Below are 19,840 nucleotides of genomic sequence, written 5' to 3' on the forward strand. Positions count from 1 at the left end.
TCCAAGAGCCTCTGCTGAGTTTTCAGCTCTTGCCACCAAGTTTTTTAAAGGCTGCATTTCCAAAGTGCTGTTTGGTTTAGCAGGGGAGGTCTCTGGGATATGTCTGGCCTGGCGCTTGGAGTTGTGAGTATCAGAGCTCCTGTAGATTTTGGATGGGTTTAGGCTGCTTAGATCTCCTGGAGCTAGGCCCAGCATTCTTCATGTGGCACAGCTCCAGAAATGGAAGCACTCCAAGTGAGCAATTTCTTTCCCAAAATGGGGATTCTTCTTTCCTTTGGATGAAAAACACTACAGACAGGGGAAGTATTATCTCATTGCACTGTGAAGGAGAACCATTTATTAACTGTGGTTACCAAATTTAACTCTGAGTATTTTTTTTAAATAGCAGTTCTGATATGAATAGAAGTGTCTGGACCCTTTCCTTGCAATGTCAGGAATCTGCCTCACAGGATTATGCCACTATGTGAAACAGCAGCTGAAATCAGCTGCAGGAGGAAAAAAAAAAAGAAGTGAAATGGGCTGAAATGGACTAACCTAAATTCAAGATAGGGGGCACAGGGGCACAGATTATAGGAAATGTCTCCTTATTTGCAAGCATTTGTTGTATTTGCAACACATTAACACTCAAAAAGAGCCATCCTATTGCCTCCTAGGCTTGCCAGGTTATGCAAGGGTGGATTCTCTCATGTGGTCCAGGGCTTCAGGAGCACCCACACTCTGCTGCTGGCCGATGGGGTAACCTCCACATCCAAGGTACTGCCCTCTATAATCAGACAAGGAGGATGGGCTGAAGCAAGGTGCTGCTTACAGGTTTCTCGTTGCTTCCTCAAGCAGGAGAGTTGCTTTTATTTGCCAGGAGCAGGGAGGCAATGTGGCAGAGTAGAACACATATGCCTGACTGCAGTCAGCATTTAGGCACCAGTCATACAGCAGATGTGCATGGGTTTGTGTATGTTAGCTGGCTCCAGCAGAAAATGAAGTTACAAACTCTTTAGATTATGATCCAAATGTTCTTTTCTCCATTATACCAACTTTTCTACCACTCTTGGCTCCCTTAACTATAGCAAATGAAGACATAATAAAGTTCAAGTGATATCAGATGTTGTTTTCTAACTAATAATTGCCCAGGACCTCTGCAAGCTTCTCCTGTCCCAAGTGAAACTTGGTAATTAAGACTGACCTTTGAAAGCTCCCCCTCACACTAATATCTGCTGTTTCTGCTTAATTTGCTCCCATCTTACATATAAAACTGTGAATAATTGCTGCAGTTTATTAAAGGCGAAAATAAAGAGCTTTCAAAGCACTGTGATCGTTTAGTTTCAACACATTTGACAGTACCTAATAGGTCTGAGTGCTGTGAGCAAGTAATCCTAATGAGAAATGAGAGGGGAGTCATATATCTGACTGCTCCTGTTTTGTACAAGTGTCACTTTGTTCTCATGACAGCAGGTTTACAGGATTACATTGACTGGGAATCCTGCACATCACACAGGTCCCTCTGGCTGTGAAAAATTGTAGACTAGCAATGTAAGTATCCAAACCATAGCTTTTACAGAGGAGCTAAGACTTGAAAATGATGACAGGCTTTTAAAAATGAGATTTTGGGGGGTTAGATCTGTTTTGTAACTGGGAATTTGTTACTTACTCATCAGCAGAATGCACTTGCTTCATATTCAGAAGACTTTCCTTAATATATTTTTTTTCCTTAGGAAAATATATTTTAATATATGTAATATATATATGTAGTGTATATGTTTTTATATATAATGTATTTTAATATATTTATATATTATTTGATTATTCCATTTTTTATTTTAATTATTGATATATTATTTAATGTATTTATATACTATATATAAAATATATAGCTTTTTTTTTTTTTCCTTTAATGTAACTTGGATGCTGAGGGGACTGATAATAAAATTGCAGGAGCTGGCAACGTTGTGTTCCTCCACTTGCACATTTGATACTTTAGTCAAAAATACCAAGTTATAAATGCATTTAATTACCAAAACTGTTCCACTTTCAGACTTGAAATGCATCATATAATGCAACTGAATATAGAAGAGATTTAACTGAAGGAACAGAATATGTATGGCTTGGAAAAAGGGCTTGGTTTGGATGGATAGGTTTCATGTCCTATATTGGACGTACAGCCTCACCTTCAAGCTTCTTAGGCCTGGGACAGCACAGCCTTGTTTTGGCCTGGGCACTATGACTCCATGGAGACAGTGCTGTCTCCAGTGAGTGGGGAAGGCAGGAGTTCTGCTTTTGCTGCATGAAAAAGTGTACAGCCCTTGGTGTCACCTTTGACATGGTCTCTCCAACTGCTGCATGAGGGAGGTAGGTCTGTGAAAGCCGTTGCCCCCTGAACTCTCTGCTCTGGCGTCCAAAAAGGAGCAATGCACAAGTGGAGGCTGAGGGCAAGCCTGGGCTGGTACTGGGATGCCCACATTTACACATCTCATGCAGGCACAGGAGAGGGAGCAAAGTGCAAGATCCTGTCCTGACACAGGACTGCAAAGCTGGTCAGGAAAAAGGCACACACCTCCCTCTCCCAAAACAGGCACCCTGAGCACAGCAAGAAGCCCTGAGTATGCCAAATAAATCAAATCTCACAATCCACCAGGATCAAGAATTAGAAAGTTTCCTAGAGGTTTTATATCCAGGACGATTTATGATTTAATTTAAACCCGTAGTTTCCAGACGTTTCTTTTTGCAAGCAATCACCTAGGCTACATTAAGCTGATGGTGATGAACAGTGGTCCCAGGGAGCCCCAGAGAGAAAAGAGCACTTAGAGGTGTGAACTTCCCCCATTTATCTTCTCGGGGTGTGCAGGTCCAAGCGTGTTAACCAGTTCACTGCCAGCCTTTGCCACTGGAAGGGCTGGCTGTACAGCAGCATGTCCTCTATGGGCCATTCCCTTCTGTTGATAGAGCCTTCCCAGCAACAAAGGATGCAAGCTTGGAAAGGGGATGAGGTGCAGAGTGCTGGAGTGTGATGGTGCAGGTCTAGAGGGGGGTCCTGTAAGATCAGATGTGGGGTTGTTGGGCTTTTTTACAGCTTGTTGCAACAGTTGTGGCCACACAGGTGTCACACTATAATTTGCTGTCGAACAAGTTACAATCTCTCTGTCTCCTGGGATCTAGCAGTGGAGTAGAGGCTCCTTGCAGGCTCCGCTTAGGTCCCAGGCCAACCCCTATGGGAGACTGGAGGCAAACTGTGGGGTAGGAAGCGATCCTTGGGAGACATTTCTGCCTGGTTCAGGTACGGATGTCTCAGCTGTAGGTTTTCCTCATTATAGGAGTGGAGGCACAAGGCTTTGCTTGTCACTAATGATCTGGCTAACGAGCAGCTCTGGCAGTGGGAGGGCCGCGGCCTACGAGTGCTAAGGGACACCCTCAGCCCCTGCATCCTGCAATGCTGCGGCACTTACAGGGTCCCAGCTGGAGCTGCCTCCCCGTGGGGGATCCCCTCCCTGCTCTGCTCATCTCCCCCTACCCCAGGGTGGCCCTGCCAGCACCCCCAGCCCACCAACACAAAGCAAGTGGAATCCACAACCGGGCAAACCCCACCAGTGCCCAAAGGAAACCCAAGGATCAGACAGAGACTGGGTTTGAAAAACAGAAGCAAATGTATTTATGGAAAAAGAGAAACAAATGTATTTTCAGAAATACAGAAACGTATTGCTGCTCAGCCTGGAGAAAAGAAGGCTCTGGGAAGACCTTACAGCAGCCTTGCAGTACCTGAAAGGGGTCTACAAGAAAGCCAGGAAGGGACTTTTTACAAGGGCTTGTAGTGACAGGAAGAGAGGCAATGGACTGAATTCTTTACAGTAAGGGTTGTGAGATGTTGGAGCAGGTTACCCAGGGAGGTCATGGAAGCCCTCTCGCTGTAGCTGTTCAAGGCCAGGCTGGATGGGGCCTTGAGCAAGCTGGACTAGTGGAAGGTGTCACTGCCCATGGCAGGGAGATTGGAACTAGATGATCTTTTAAGATCCAACCCAAACCAATCTATGAAGCTATGAATCTACAGAAAGACATCAACAAACATATTTACAGGAAGATATAAAAAAACATATTTACAGGAAGATAAAAACAAACATATTACAAGAAGATATAAACAAACATATTTACAGGAAGACCTAAATAAATTACTGAAATCAACAACAAAGGCAAACAAGCAACAACTCTTCCTAAAACAACTTCCTTCGGCACCGGACTCCAAGACTCCAACGAACCTGGAAGCAAAGCCAGCAACAGAGCCATTGGCCCAATGAGCAGCCCCTCGCCCAGCAGAGCTGGGGGCTCCTGGATGGCTCAGCTGCAGGTTGGACTTTGTCCTGATGGGCACTGGATGTGCCACAGCCCAGGGACACACTGGCAGAGCAGGACTCTGCTGCCAGCACTAAGCCCCACTGGCCTTTGGGTTACACTTGGGTTGCTGAGCCCTAAGGAATCGCTCCCTGCCCAACGTGGGTGGGTGCTCAGTGCAGCCAAATGGTGGCAATGGTGCCACCAGGACAAGGGGACAGGGTGCTGTGTCCTTGGAGTGGGGACCACCCACCCCAGCCACACCCCCAGCCTGGCAGTGGGTAACCCAAGCCAGCTGTGTGCACAGGATGGGGAATACATGCCTGGTATTGTGGGAGGCTCTGGTCCACTTCCATTGGCTCCTCTCCATCCTCATCCACTTCCATTTTCTCCTCCATGTACCCATCCACCTCCATCTCCTCTTCCACAACCACATCTATTTTCATATTTACATTCATCTGCTCTATCCTGCTTCTCTTTAGGCACATCCTAAGCCAAAAGTCAAGCAGGAAAGTTCATTGGTCCAGCCAAGCAGACCTGTGGGACAGGGGTCTAGGCACCCCTGCCCCTTTTTGGTGCCTGGCAAGAGCCACTGGGCAACAGAGTCCCTGGGCACGTCCCCAGCAGGAGTTTGCTGGAGCTTGGGTGGCTCCTTCAGCACCAGCACCCACCAGGAGTGGCCAGCTCGTTTCTCCAGCCACCTTGTCCTCTTAATCTCCTTCTTCCTCATCTCCTTGGACAGCTTTGAGCTCTTCTGGATCTGCCAGAGCAGAGAGGGCAGGGGTGAGTGGTCCTGCTCACTGCCCCGATGGGGCCCTGGGCACAGACCCTGGCCCCATGCCTGCCTTGGCACTCAGAAGCTCCTTACCCTGCACTGGTGGCTTCTGTGCTCTCTCTTGCACTGCGGGGAGGCCTGGAATCCTGAGGGTCCAGCCTGGAAAGAGGCAGAAAAGGCACCAGCTCAGGCTCTGGGCAGGAGGCAGCTGGTCCCGGCAAGCATCCCTGTGCCATGAGCTCAGGACACTCAGGGCTCTTGCCCCCACAATTTCCCCAGAGGAGGGTCCCCACCCCATGCCATCCCCAAGGTGCATGCTCAGGCCTGCCCAGCCAGCTGCGGAGTGCCCACCTCCAGCAGTGCAAATTTCCTCTTCCTCTGAGGCTCCATCATTCACTGGGATGTTGACAGGCAAATGGGGAAGGTGCTGGGAGAGGTGAGAAGGGCTGGGTGTGGGTTTGAGGCACTGGGAGAAGAGAAGAAGGGCTGGGTGAGAAGCAGGAGTGAAGGGCTGCACCGGGAGCAGGGCAGAGGGGCTGTGTTGTGCCCGTTGCCAGGCACTGGCAGGTGCAGCTGGCCAGGGGAGTCCGTTACTGGCTGGCCAATGGGGATGGGCACAACACCTCAGGCAGTTGCAGCTTCATGGGGAACATCAGGGAATTTTCCCAAGACCCTCAAGACAGATTAAGCACAGTTTTGTGCTTTAATTGATGTGTTGGGCTTGTGTCTAGCAGGGTTTGGGGAGTGAGGCTGGGGCTGTGGCATAGCTCATGGAAGAAGCTTCCAGAAGCTTCCTCCACTCCAAACTGGACCTGCCTCTGGCCAAGGCTGAGCCAATCAGCACCTCTAAGAGGACAGCACTGTCCTGCTCTGATTCAGTTGGCAAACTGGTGGTGGTTTTGTATAAATTCAATTGATTTTGTTTCCCCAAACCAAGGCTGTCTTTTCCCCAGGACTGTGTCTGGGGAGGGAGCCCTCCTGGTCCTTTGTCTCCAGCCTCTTGCTGTATTTTCTTCTCCTCATCGCACTGCAAGAGGCTCATTGGGAGAGAGAGCAAGCAGCTGTGGAGTGCTTTGGTGGGGCTGGGGGGCTTAAACAAGGACAGTGTCAAATAAAATGAAGGGAGAGTTGGGCAGAGTCCTGCCACCATCAGCGGTTCTTCAAGGAGGCTTGAGAGATGTGTCACAAGCAGCTCCCTTCTATCCACTTGCTCCAGCACTTGTCGCTGAGTAATTGCACAAAGCACTTCAGACCAGCTCTGGGTCCATCCTCTGCTGCCCAAAGGTGGCCCCTGAACACTCCCATCCCAAGGAGGCTGCAGGACAACGTTGGGGATACTTCTGCTCCTGACCCAAAGGAAACTCCACTCCCTTGCAGAGTGTCCTGCTGGCTCTGCCATCCCTCATGCCAGCCAGCTTCACCCCTGCTGTGGGAAGGGCCCAGCCCACTGCCATGGCAGTGGGCATTATCAGGACCTGAGCTAACCAACAGGCAGCTCCCTTTGCCTTCAAAGCTCTCCTGTCTGGCTGTCAACAGGCTCCTGCAGACAGCACTGTGCCTCTCAGGTGCCAATCTGGAGGCTCTGTTTTGCAACCAGAGCTTGCAAATGTTTGCCTGTGAAGATGGCAGCTGCTAGAAGAGGTAGTGATCCTTCCCTCTGAGCCGGGCTGGTTGCAGCTGCAGTTGGTGGGGGTTGCAGCAGGTCCCTTTCTTGTGGCAGCGTAGCCACCTGAGCGAGGCTTCTTTAGGGAGACAGAGAGGTGGAAGATTTAAAGTGAAATTGCTGCTTCAAAGAAATGGCTTTCAGGACTCGCTGATGCTGAAAGCTGGAAGTGCCAGACTGCTCCCAGGCTGTCCCACAAAGGTGGACACAGCCTCTGCATTCCCGGGTGGCAGTGAGGAGGGGCTCAAACCCAGAGCTAAGCCACCTTTCACCTAATTCTTCTGAGCTAGAGGCAAACACTTCATCCAGCAAGAGAGGTGTCTGAAACAGTCTTTTCATTATGTTTATATTTAAAAATCTAACAGTGACTAAAGCAGTTTGCATAATAAACAGCTCTAGAGCCAGAAATATTTGCCTGCTCTTGGTAAAAAAAAAGGAAGTCCTCAGATCCTCTTCTGAAGACTGTATGAAAGTGACTGAGTTTTCCCTTTACAGGATATAAATATGCAGTGCAAATAGGTGGCTGCTGTCACTGCTTACGTTTTGATGTATCTCTTCAGATAGCCTGGCAGCACCAGATTATTTTAGCATCAAATCAAAGCTCTGGCTGTGTAAAGAAGCTGAGGAAAGGTACAGTCTGTGTTGCAGTGCAGGATGGAAGCTCCAAGAAGACTGGAGGCAGTCCTGAGAGACATGTACCAGCCATGCATACTAAACCTGCCATTTAATACACTGAAAAGAAAACCCCTTTAGTAGAGCTGCAGCAGAACAGAAATAAATGACTTCAGATTTGAGTTGAAGCAGGGGTGTACATTTCCAGGGAGGTACATGATTACTCCTCACATTAGCTAAAATAAAATAAAGCTTTTGTTTCCTTTTCACTCTCCATTTCCTTGTAAGAGATAAAAATTAAAGGGGCCTGTTTACAGTGGGAGAAAAAACTTGCTGGCTGATCCTTTTTTAAAGCAGAAAGCTCTTATTTGCAATGAACCATTGCTATCCTTGACTTATTAGTCAACACAAAGCTACTCAGTCTGTGTTCCTCCACGGCATCACTCTTATCTGGACACAGGGTAGTTTTAAAGCATGTAGCACAGTGTAATCTCCTGGATGCAGGGCAGTTGTACAGCACCTAGCACAAGGGAATCTCTGCGTGGCTACTGTGGCCTCTGTGTTTCAGCCCAATGCAGAAGCCCAGAGTAAGAGGTCAGCCACACACTTAACTCTCAGCAGGACAGATGTGCACACCAAGCTCAGCAGTATTTTGAAATACTCGAAATCAAACTGCAAATGGGGCCACTTGTGCTTATACAGGTTCTGCGGCTGCGTGACTCAGCCCAGCTCAGTTTCTCCTGTGCAAAGCAGGCACAAGGCTTGTGAGGCCCCCAGGCCAGAGGAAGGGCCCATCTGGAGGGAAGACAACGCAGGTGGAATCACTCAGCCTGGACACCATCATCCACGTTTCCACACACTGAAACCGTGTCTGGCATTGACCAGGACGTCCTAAGTGTGGCCATAACCAGTTCCCGGGTGCCGAGGCTGCTCAGCTACCGTGAGCAGGCGTCCTACCCAGGTTCATGGATAAAACCTGCCGAGGGTGGGGGCACAGGCCTGCCAGACCCCGGATAGGCACAAAGAGTGCGCCAAGGAAACGCTGCAGCCCGTTCCTTTAATAGACGCCGCAGGGTCTCGCACAGTGATCACGGTGTGACTGTGCTGGGGGATCGAGAAGACTCAGGAAAGGCCAGAAACGGGCCCGCACCGCGATGGTGCAGCCCACTCAAGCGCCGCCATGCTCCCTTAAGCGGACCGGGCAGGGCTTGGCATGCAAATGAAGCCGGTAGGGCGGGCGTGGCGCATGCGCCATGAGGCTCACGGGGCCTTACACAATGCGCCGGGTTCCTTCAGCGGCGGAGCCGAGCATGTAAATGAGGGCAAATTTCTCCGTGCTATTGGGTAAGCGGGGAGGAAAAGGCGGGACCGGATATGTAAAACGAGTCGGCGCAGAGCGGTGTGGTTGGGATGCAAGTTCGTCTGCAGCCGTTGCCCAAGTCCCACCCCAGCGCTCCGCCTGGCGTCGCCGTGGCCACGCCCCGGCAGTAAAATGTGTGGCGCCTGCGCAGTTGGCCGAAAGTGGGACTTAGTCTGTTACACAACTGAGCTGCAGCCAGAGGCTGCGCTCTCTGTCGCGTCCAGACTCGGCGCGTCCGCGGCGGCGCGTCTCGGCTCGGCTTCCTTAGCTCTTCTCTCCTGCTCCGCTCCGTTAGGCTTCCCGCAGCCTCCGGTATGAGCGGGGACCAGCTGCACAACGATTCCCAGGTGAGTGTCCCTTCATCGACCGCGGGAAACCCTCTCCCGGGGGGCCCAGATCCCTCGCCACTGAGGCCGCAGAGTCCTCGCTTCCCCTCAGTCCCGTGCGTGCTCGGCTAAATCCCCCCCATTACCCTTAGTGAGGGGAGACGTGCGCTGTTGCTGCTCCTCCCTGCCTGTCCCCGCTCGGGGTAACCACCGCGTATGGAGAGAGCCCTGTCAACCCGGCCTGCTTCCCCGCGTTGTCGTTCTGGGGAGCCCCCATCATCGAGCCCCGTGCTCCGAGACCTGTTTCTGCCCAGATCGGGGGCAGTGGGGCTAAGTGGACCCGTGTGTGACCGCCCCCCTGCCTGGGAGAAGGGGAGGGGGACGGCTGGTCGCTTTCCCCTGGCTCGCTCCCCTCTTGAGTTTGGGGTGTCATGCCGGGAGCCGTGGGGGTGCCGGGGGACGATTCATCCTACACCCCCCACCCCGGCTATGGAGGGCACCTTCTGCATCGCGCTGGTCATTCCTCATTTGACATTTAATTTCCCTGAAAATGAGAAGGAAGAGGGGGAGGGAAATCCAGCACCTCTCAACAATAAAAAAAGAAAATAAATTAAAAGACATAATAAATGCCCGTCGGGACGGCGTTGCTGACGGTCTCTCCCTGTCTCCTCTCCCCACAGATCGAGGCGGATTTCCGAGCGAACGGTGAGTGTGGCCCCGGCGCGCCCCTCGCCTCGCCGCCGCGCCGGCCGCGCACAGACATGGCGTCCCAGAGACTAAGTCCCGGCTCCTCGCTCACCGGCCCCATTGTTCCCATCGAGCTGCCAAAAGCGGCCCTTTCCCGGCGGCCTCGCCCCTCCCCGACCCCCGCCTCCCCTAGTGGGGGCACCGGAGGCCCCCGATCCGAGCCCATCGGCTCTCCTGGGGTCCCCTTTGGGCCCCGATTCCTCCCTGGAAAGTCGCCTTGTCGACGGTCGGGACTTAGTCTCTGCGCCATTTTCTTTTTCTCCTCTCTTCTGTGTGGCTTTCTCTCCTTCTCCTCCTCCCAGAGCTGCCGGAGGAGCCTTCTGCAGAAGCACCGGGCAGCTATCCCCAGCCCCAAGCCCGTTCTTAACGGAGAGAAAAGCAAAGTTTTTAGCTAAAATAAATCCCCAAGCCATTTCTTTTTTTGTGTTTCCTTTTTTTTTTTTTTTTTTTTTTTTTAAATTGCAGCTTCCCTCCCCCCCCACTGCTCCCCGTCTCTGTTCCTTTCAGGGAATTCCTTCCTTCCCCTAAAATGAAAGGTGATTGCAACATGTTGCTCTTTAAAAGAATCTGCTGCATCCATTTTAAGATCAGGCTTCTTTCTTTCCTTGCTATTTAATTGATGGAACTTTACCTTGTTGGGTAGGGCTTTTAAATTAAAATACCCCTTCCACACTTTTTAGAAAAAGATTAAAAACAGAGCAGTGTAGACAATTCCAGAAAGGCAGACAGCATCACTTCAGAAAGTTTGTGAGCTAAGTGTTCATTTTGTTCAGAAACATTACAGGAGTGCTGTAGTTTTGTATATTTGTATATATTTATGTGTGAACATATAAACTTTTATGTCTTTATATATTCAGATTTATATATACACACATAAAACGTTACCTTTTCTAATCACCTGATGGCTGCTAACTTTTTATGGTAGTTTATTCATTTTTCTAGGACGTAAGCTAATTTCAACTCCCCCCACAAGTTAGTAGATGTCAAATGGAAAGGCTTAAGCAGGGTGCAACCTGCATTTGTAGTCTCTGTGTTACTGTCACTTTGGGAAATGTAAGGACCTCTGAGCTGTCCTCTGACTGGTGAGATGGGAGAGGACCAAAGAGTGGTTGAAGATACCTGCTTGGCTTCTAGTTGTACTGATTTCTAGCATGCTCCTTCTGGATGATGTCCATGTGCTTGGCTTTGTAGGCTACTGCATGTAAATATTTACAAGTCTACATTTGGGTGCACCTTTCTTTCTGTCAGCCCATTGGAATGTGATTGTGTATGTGCAGAAGGGACATGCCACAGAGAATATGCAGGATTTGAACTTCTGTTCTGAATCTAGAGTAGGGCTCTGAATTCTTAACAGAAAAAGGGGTGCAGTGGATTTCCCAAGAAGTGTAGGAGTAAGTCTTGAAACAACTTAAATGTAAGCATGTATTGGAATATTTGTAGTCTTGTGCTGGGAAATAATTGCCTAAGGATCATCTTTATTTAGGGAAAAGTACTCCCTGGTAAGCTTTAGCTATGTACTGGTTTACATAGGGAGAATGGTGCTTCCAGTGGGCCTCTTAGAGTGATTTTTCTCCTCTATTGTGAACATGTGCTGTTTTATTCTTCTAAGACTTTTAGACATACAGCACTTAAAACTCCTCCAGTTTTTATTTCTACCATGTGTTGGAGGAATTCAGTACAGAAATTCAAAGTAAGACACCTTGATGGAAAAACTGAATTCCTGGTAAATGAAGCATACCCAACAGATTCATGCCAGTGTAGGTACCAGCACTCTTCTTCTCCTGTTTAATTATTTCATGGCAGTCATGTAACATCATTGTGACTGATCAGAGGGCCCCAGAATCCTTTTCAGAGCTGAAAGGTGCATGTAACCCTGTTAGTCTCATAAAGAGAATAATGCTGAATAGACGCTGTCCTCTCTGACCTTGCGACCACGACTGATCTTCCTGAAAACCTGTCACCTCTGCTTGCTCCAAATAGTGTTCCTTTGACACAGTTCTTTGAGCTTCTGTGTTGGGAACTGACACATGTGGATCTGAGAAGAGTGTTTCTCATTTAGGCATAGTCATGAGGCACTAGCTCTCATATTCTATTTAGTAGCAATGATCAGGAGCAGGTGGTAGGAATCTCAAGTACTTCTTGGGTTTTTTGTCCAGGTGTTTCAAATTGGTTTGGACTTTGATTATTGGTAGGCAGTACTCAGCAGTAGAGCCAAAGTCTCCTTTTAAGCTGCCTTTCCTCTTTACATTTGGGGGAAGGGAAGTTTCTCTGGAAGCTGATACTGAATGTTGAATGTACCAGCCATAAACATTTCTGTTAATAAAGAATGTTTGGGGTATCTTCTGGATAGTGTGTCAGTAATAGAGCAGCTTCAGCACTTTGGAGCTTCCTGTTGTTATTGATGTTCTTATCTGGGTCAATGTACATCCTACCTCAGGTGGTGACCACACAGGTTGTTGCAGAAGTGAGGTGGATGGGGGTGGATCTGCTGACCCATTGCAGGTCACCAAGGAGTACCACGGTTGTAGCTGAGAACTTGGATCTGATTACACACCCATTTCATTGATAGCAGGGTAGTGTTAGGTATGAGAGAGGATGCCAGCAGTAAATATGTGTTCCTGGCTATTTCTTGTCATTAAATAGCCAGATCACTCAAAGTAAGAGTGTCCTGGGCAAATTCCAGCTTGGGTAATTGCATTCTGTCTCAATATCTAGATTCTCCCTGCTGTTTGATTTGACCATAGAGGATGTTTTTTTCCACCTTAACTGTATTTTTAGTATCAGTACACACAGCAAAGAATTTTCCATGTTCAGTCCTAAAACTGCCTGTTTGCAAACCATCCTGAAAAGAATATTGTGCTGAAACAAGAAGCGTTTTTTTACAGGTAGTGTCCTTGCAGCCTTCAGCTTTGTAGAAAGGAGATGATAGTCTGAACCTGTCATTGCCAAGTACAGTTTGGTCATTGAAAATGACCCTTTCTTCACAGATGTCTGTCCTGGTTCACAACAATGTACTTGGGGAGAGAATCATTGTGATATTTTCTCCCTAGTTAAAACTGCACATCAGATGCAAAATCTGTTTGGATTCTATTGAGATTCACCTTTCAGAGCTTTGTTTTTAAGGTTAATTGTAACAGCTTCTTACTACTGAGGACAATGTTGAGATTCAAAGCAATTTATCTTGACTTTCAGTTCTCCCACTGTTTGCAGAGTGCAGTAGATCAAAGTTACTTTTGTTTGCAAAATAATCAGATTGCATTCCAAACTGCTAAATTTCATTTAATGCTGTTAGTGTCTCAGCTGTTCATCAGTCTGTGATCAGCACTTGTGTAAATCCAAACTGGTCTGTATAGACAGTGAAGACATCACCTTAAGCAGGGTTGTTTTTTTTCCTCTGGTTGACTTGACTCATAATGTTAAGGTGCAAATCAAGGCCAGTGTCACTGTAGTAACCATTACATTATAGTAATAGAAGTGTGAATTTGATTGGCCAGTGTCATGGAGCTGGCTTCTGGAGGTCAAACATGCTTGAAGGAGGGGTTTACTTTAACTGAATTTTTTGGGAGGAAAAATTAAGCCCTTGCTGCTGCAGCATCTTATCAGAAACTGGCAGGTTTTTTATGTTGGCCTAAGCACTTGTGTGACACCTCTACATGTCAGGGTGAAGATATGAAGGGGAATGAGGAAGAGTGCTGAGCAAATGCCCTGCAAGTTAAGGAATCGCAGCACATTTTGTGTTTCGCTTTAAATTCATGTTTCGTGTGTGATTGAGCTTCCTGCCTAGAAGATGGGGGTGATGTGAACGCTAACAAACTGAAAAGTAACACAGCTTTCCTGAAGATTTTTTAGTGGTTGAGAAACAGTCTCTTGGAGACCAGATCTGTTCTTTCATGCTGCTGCTTGTTGCTTCCTTCTGGGTGGGTGAGAGTTTCTGGAAGCAAAGCAGAGGGCCCTGTGTACCTTATTGCTGCCCTTAGTGCCACAGCGCTGGACAACCTCCATGAAGTTAGGGAGCTGGAAGGTGAACTCTTGTGCTCTCTCTGGTTCTTGTACACAGCTTGTCTTTTAAGTTCCCTGGGAGCACGTCAGCAGCGCCTTTAAATGTCAAATGTTTGGCAAGGAATCCAAACTACAAAAGGTAGTTAATGGTATTTAGATGCAGATAGATATCTCCACTGAAAATTTCCTTTCCCTTTTTTGTGATACATGGAGATGTGAATCGTGAATAATGTCATTTGTTCGTTCCAACGCAAGCCTGGAGTCACTTCCCTTCCAGGCTGCAGTGCTGGGTGATGAGCCTGCATTGTGAGAAGTGCTGCCCACAGTCTTAGAACAATGCTTGGGCTAGTTTTAAGTCTGAAACCACTTAGCTTTTTTTATTTTAGAAGTATGTAACATCAGATGCCAATCGCTACAAAATTTCTTAATTTAGTTTTCACATTGATTTTCAATATGCTCAGAGCAATCTATTGCAGAGCTTGTGGAGTAGAACCCTGTGGCTTTACTATAGAAGCCTTCAGGTTGTTACAGGTGGGGGTACTCTGATCACTTACTACAATTCCCAGAAATGTAAATAAATATATTAGTGGGAAACTGCTCTTAAATATCATGTGCCACAGAAGTTTGCATCTCTTTTCCCAGCAGTACCCTCAGAAGGGCTTTACCAAAGACCTTGAGGTCTAGTTGTGTTAATTGTTCTGACACATTCAGCATTCAGGTTCAAGCTTAATGGGTGACTTGTAGGAGTGGAGAGTTGAATGCATTTCGGCTCACTGCAGCCAACTTCTGTTTTTGTTAAAACTCAGCAGATTTACTTCAGTGTGCTGGAAGATGTATTTTGGGGGGTTAATGGCCTGTGTGCTTCCTCCTCCTGACAGATTTTCTTCAGATGTTTTTCCTTTTACTACAGCATTAAGCACTATCTGTTATTAGCATGTTATCAGGGTTGTTTGTTTGCTTTGTAAAACATGAAATGTTTGTAACCAGAGGACCAATGTGAAAGTGCAAGTGTTGGTTTGGGTTTTTTTACATGTCTTCACATAAATTAGGCACACAGCTCATAAATGTGATCAAATACAAATTCACATTTAATTTCATTTACAGCTTCAACTTCAGAGATTTGTTAGATAGTTCATTGAATTCCAGCCTCCTGAGTTGGCCAGTCAGCAGAAACTGCAATAATAAGTAATTATAGCAAGTACTTAACATCTCATTGACTCAAATTCCTCTGTTAATGATTTCACTGGATTCCTGTTAAAGTAATACCTGCTGAAATAGCACAAGCCACTGCCCTGTTAGAGACAGGCTCCAGGTCAGATTCTTCCTGGTGTTGTAAATTGCTGTAGTTGTGCTAAAATCAGCGGAGCTTTGAGGGTGTCTCTGCTGCTTTGTTATTGGACTGCAGGGATGGGTTTTAGTGATGCAGTGTCTAAGTAAAGCCCAATATCATGTAAAAAACTGGTGGAGATTCTTTTTCTGTAGCTTTTCAAGATGGGGTAGTTTTGAGTCTGCTTGAGCTGGTTGTGTGAATAAATTTCTCATATCTTTGTAAGACATGCAGTCATTCAGAAGTATTTATTGGCTTATTGAATTGTATTTGCAGCTACAAGTTTTACAGAAACTGCCCCAAGTTTTATGGAAAACCTCTCATGGGAGCAGAATGCTCTTTAGTGTTCCATGTTCTGCGCCTGCCTGCAGCTTCGAAGGACGGTCTGTTTGGTTTCCTTCTCTGAGAAAGCACGTTCGTAGCAATGGGTGTTTGTCACCTTGTGTTTCTGCTTTTCTCTCGCCTGAGGCAGCAGCATATGACAGATATGTAGATGCAGTGCTGAGGGACATGATTGAGTGGTAGAGATGGCTGTGCTAGGTTAATGGTTTGATTCAATCTTGTAGGTCTTTTACAACCTTTATGATTCTGTGTGTCCAGCCATACCTTCTCCCTGCATGACTCTGTTCTGAGCTGTTCCACACTGTCAGCATTTAAATGCGAATCATCATGAGATTTCACAATGCTTCCTCCTGTTGAGAGAACAGCAGAAGGGTAGGGACTGGTGGTTGTTTCAGCAGCGAGTTTGCTGCTGGAACTCCTCTTCCAAAAGGACTGCTAGAAAATCAGTTGGAAATGTATTTCTTGGATACAGTAGGATTATTCCTTTTAAATAGCATTCCCAGTTGCATCTGTCCTTGCTGTCTGCTGTGGGATGCTCCCACTGCAGTGTGTCCTCAGTGACTTCCACTCTCTGTCACTGGCTGAACACCGGAATGAAGTGCTGTTCTGGGCAGAGCAGAGAGCCTTTTCTGCTGCAGGCTCCAGCTCTTTAGTAAGTAGTTCAGCCAAATGAGTTGTAGTAGTGGTTTCCCTGTGTGGATGAGACTACAGTATTTTTAGCACAGCATTTGTTCAAAATGTCCTAGCTGACATAAATACTAAATAGTTCCTGTGGATTTAATCAGATTTGTAGTTAAAAATATTTTCATCTCAAATGCTTGCTTTTTAAACTACTGATCATGAAGAGTGTACTGCAGTAATATCTTCTGGTGTCACAGTGGGAGTTAAGGCATTAGGAAGGTGATGTGAAAAGAATTAATTTTGTGCTCTTACGACGTACAAGGTATGAAAAGCAGTAAAAGTTGCTGTTGACTTTAGGCACCTGAGCATACATACATATTTCCAAGTTGAAATGTGGTTTCTAAATTTGACTTCTATAGCTACTCAGCTGATGAAGAAGTGAGAGCTCCAGACTTGAGAATGGAGGTAGAGAGTAGGAAGCTATGGTCAAGCTTCCTGTAACTTGTGCTTTTGTAACACCTACTTAACATAAATGGTTCTTGGGACTACTTTGAACTAAAAGTAGGATTTTTTTAAACCTCACTCTGTCTGTAGGAGTGGTGATGTGAAATAAAAAGTTTTGTGACAGTCGTTAAAACAAACAATATTCTTGGGAGATCCTCCAGCACAGCTGGTGGAGATCAGACTTGGTGCTTTTGGAGAAGTGAGAGAACTTGGCAATTAGTTCCCTATGAATAGCTGATGATAGAGATTGACTCCTGTGATGAGCAATGATGAGCAGAAGAGGGACAGTGATTCAAATAAGAATTGCCTCACAAATGTACTGGAGTGTTAGCATAAAGTTCTGGACATGTTTTCTATGGTTTCAAGGCCTGCTTGTCCACTAGAATAACGTAACTGTGCCTGAAACAGATGACATGGCTGAGCAGCTCTGGGGAATACTGCATTTGATGCTGTTGCTTCACCCTGGGGAAGATTCCTTTGTTCATTGCTGTTACTTAAATCTCCACAGCTTCACTTGAAGATTGTTGCAGTGGTAGCTCAGTTTAGGCCATTAACTTGTACTGACAGCTGCTGTGTTTTGAAGCTGGCAGTTCCCAATATGAAGGAGTCACAAGGACGGACAGTATTGAGCATGCTTCACTCCTGTCTTGGAAAGCTTTGGAGGCGGGGGCTGGAAAATGTCTGAAATGCAGATCTTGATGGGATGGGGGCAGTGCAAGCTCAAATATAGGAGACACAGCAGGGAAGTTAGTGTAGGTGCTTGTCATTCCGCCTCAGCAGACAATACCTCATCAAGAAAAACAACCTGTGTCTCCACCTAAAGTACTTAAATCCCTTTTATAGTTAGGAGATGGTAACTTCTAAAATTGGGATGATTGGAGGGCAAAGAGGGATAGCACCAAGCAGTTGGGAAATTGTTTTATTAGAAGGCTCCTGTCAGTGTTAGAGCCAAAAGTTCCTTCCCACAAAGCTTCTGATCGGTCGGTCTTCATGGATTCCTTTTCAGTATTTTTGACACGAATGTATTTGTTCATGATCACAAGCTTTGTGCAGTTGTGAGCTGTGTGGGTGTGCACGTATGTATTTTTATCTTACACCTTCGTCAGTGAGGTGGATTTTAGGGAGTGTTGTAAAGACAATGGCTTCCTTCTCTAGCAGTACTGCAGAGTGCTGAGTTTCATGATGCCCACCAAGAGATGATTAGCTTCTTCAAGATTCTGCCCGACGTAGATGGCTGTATGTTAAAAGACCAACGGATACTCTTGGAATTCAGTTCTGCAGCAGAGTGATTCTGCAGCTGGCTGTATCTTTCCATGACTGAAGAGAGATTGATTTCTGCCTCGGGAAAGCTTGGAGTGTACTTGTAGCTTCACTGAAATGTTTTGATCAGCCTGTGTAACCTGTCTTTGGCTAGGTCATGTCTGTGTCCCTTAAAGACGAGCTGGTGGTCAGGGTGTACTAGCTAAATGCCCATTAATGGCTCATCAGCTGCAGCACACAGCTGGCAGTCTGTTACAGGCACATGGTATTTAGCAGACAGTACAACTTTATCTATGGAGAAACCTGTTACATTCTTCTCCTGTAATGCTATTTTCCAATTATTTGCTCAAAATAAGACCCTGGTGACTTTTACTGCTTCCTGCTCATTTTGAAATCCCAGTCATTGATGTGCAGTCTTACTAATTTTTGCAGCAAGCATCTGGGAGTTCACTAGTAGAGCATTTTGCTGTGCTAGGGAATAAACGTTAGGAACAAATTAAATGTGAGGTGCCATGTTCCTCATGGATAACACTGCATACAGCTTGTCCTATCTGAAGCCCTCTGCATGAGCACTGTTTGTCTGGCAGCTCTGGAATGAGTTTTACCAAATGCACTGTAATTTCTGAAGTGCTGGGCTCACTCCACTACTTGGTGTACACAGCATGGCATTGGAAACTGTCTTGTTTCTATCCAAATGCCTCGTTAGCTTGGTGCAGCTAAGAGATGTGCAGCAGTGGCTGCGTGGAGTGATTTCTAAGAATTTCTAAGACCTTTTCAGGTATTGACCAGAGATGTAACTTCATGGTAAAAAGTCACAAAAATAATGAATAGGAACAGAGCAATACCCAAGCACAAACAGATTTTTCATTTTTCCTGGCATTTGTCGCTTACTCTGATCTATTGCCTAACACTGCTTCTGACACATGAGAGTATGAACTTGAGGAGTGCAGTCCAGAATATTTTTTCTTCTTTTATTTGTCACTTCTGTGCACCTTTTCAATTTGAACAGCAAATTGGTAGTTTTTCTTTTGCATGTAGCGTGGAATAGATGACCTGTGTTACAGGGCCAGAGCAATGTACTTTAGTTGACCTTTTTATTGATGCCAATGTATTACTGCTCAAAGCTTGGATTCCAGTATTTGAACAAGGGCCAGGCTTGTCAAAACAGCTACCGATCTTCCTCTGAGGCTGCAGTTTCTTGGTTTGGAGAGGTTGCCTAAAAAGATCTTTTAGGGGAGAGGCTGAGGGAAAAGTGGGCTCTCACCTTTTGTAGTTTTTTTGCCTTTGAAAAGCATCTGTGGCAGGTTTTTAAGTAGCTGGGGGTAGAATTGAGGAATATGTAGTGATCTTCTAACTGCAATGCAGAGATTTCTGTAGTTAAGTTAGCAAACTAAGAGGCTTCTATTTTTGTGGTAAGAGTTTTAGGAGGTAAAAAGTACAGGTGATTGTCAGAGGACACCCTGCTATATAGATCCTGACATAAGATGGCTTGGAGACCTGATAACCAGGTAGGAGGCCTGTCTTCCTTCATCTGCTCTGTGGTGGATGTAGGTGGATGGAGTTCTTTCTGTCCTTAGGGAGATTAGTAGCTAAGTGAGATGGCAATTATTTTGTGTGATGCTGTTTTTCCAGCTATCAGCACAGTCTGTATTGCCCTGGTCAGGCTGTGTGGAGATGAAGGGTTGAATGTGAAGAAAGATTCTTTGAAGCTGAGGACAGGAAGCACTGGGGAGGAACATTCTGTTACACACGGACACTATGCCTGGGATTAAGGTCCTTTGTGCTATACAGTGTTATCCTGTCCTGAGGCCATATTGTTCAAATAGGCAACACAGTGGGGAAAAGAGGCAGTACTCTGCTCCTCTTAGAGGTGCAGGATCAAGAACAGAGTGGAAGTGATTTCTTTCAGCACAGAAATAGATACAAAGCTGTCTGGCTAGGACTAAGATTCAATTCTAACCTGGACATTTGTTTTGAATTTAATTCTTTC

General features: G+C 46.4%; 1 protein-coding gene across 1 annotated transcript in view; it reads left to right on the plus strand.

Moving 5' to 3' along the window:
* Window positions 1–8,932: 8,932 nt before the first annotated feature.
* TOP1 (DNA topoisomerase I) overlaps window positions 8,933–19,840 on the plus strand; it is a 66,931-nt gene continuing 56,023 nt past the window's right edge. Inside the window, exons 1-2 of the mRNA XM_054392130.1 lie at window positions 8,933–9,071; window positions 9,731–9,755. Of these exons, the coding sequence (XP_054248105.1) occupies window positions 9,039–9,071; window positions 9,731–9,755 (58 nt within the window). The 5' untranslated portion in view covers window positions 8,933–9,038. The remainder of the gene's footprint in view (window positions 9,072–9,730; window positions 9,756–19,840) is intronic.

This window comes from Indicator indicator, chromosome 24 (assembly GCF_027791375.1).
Source record: "Indicator indicator isolate 239-I01 chromosome 24, UM_Iind_1.1, whole genome shotgun sequence".
In the NCBI taxonomy this organism is placed as follows: domain Eukaryota; kingdom Metazoa; phylum Chordata; class Aves; order Piciformes; family Indicatoridae; genus Indicator; species Indicator indicator.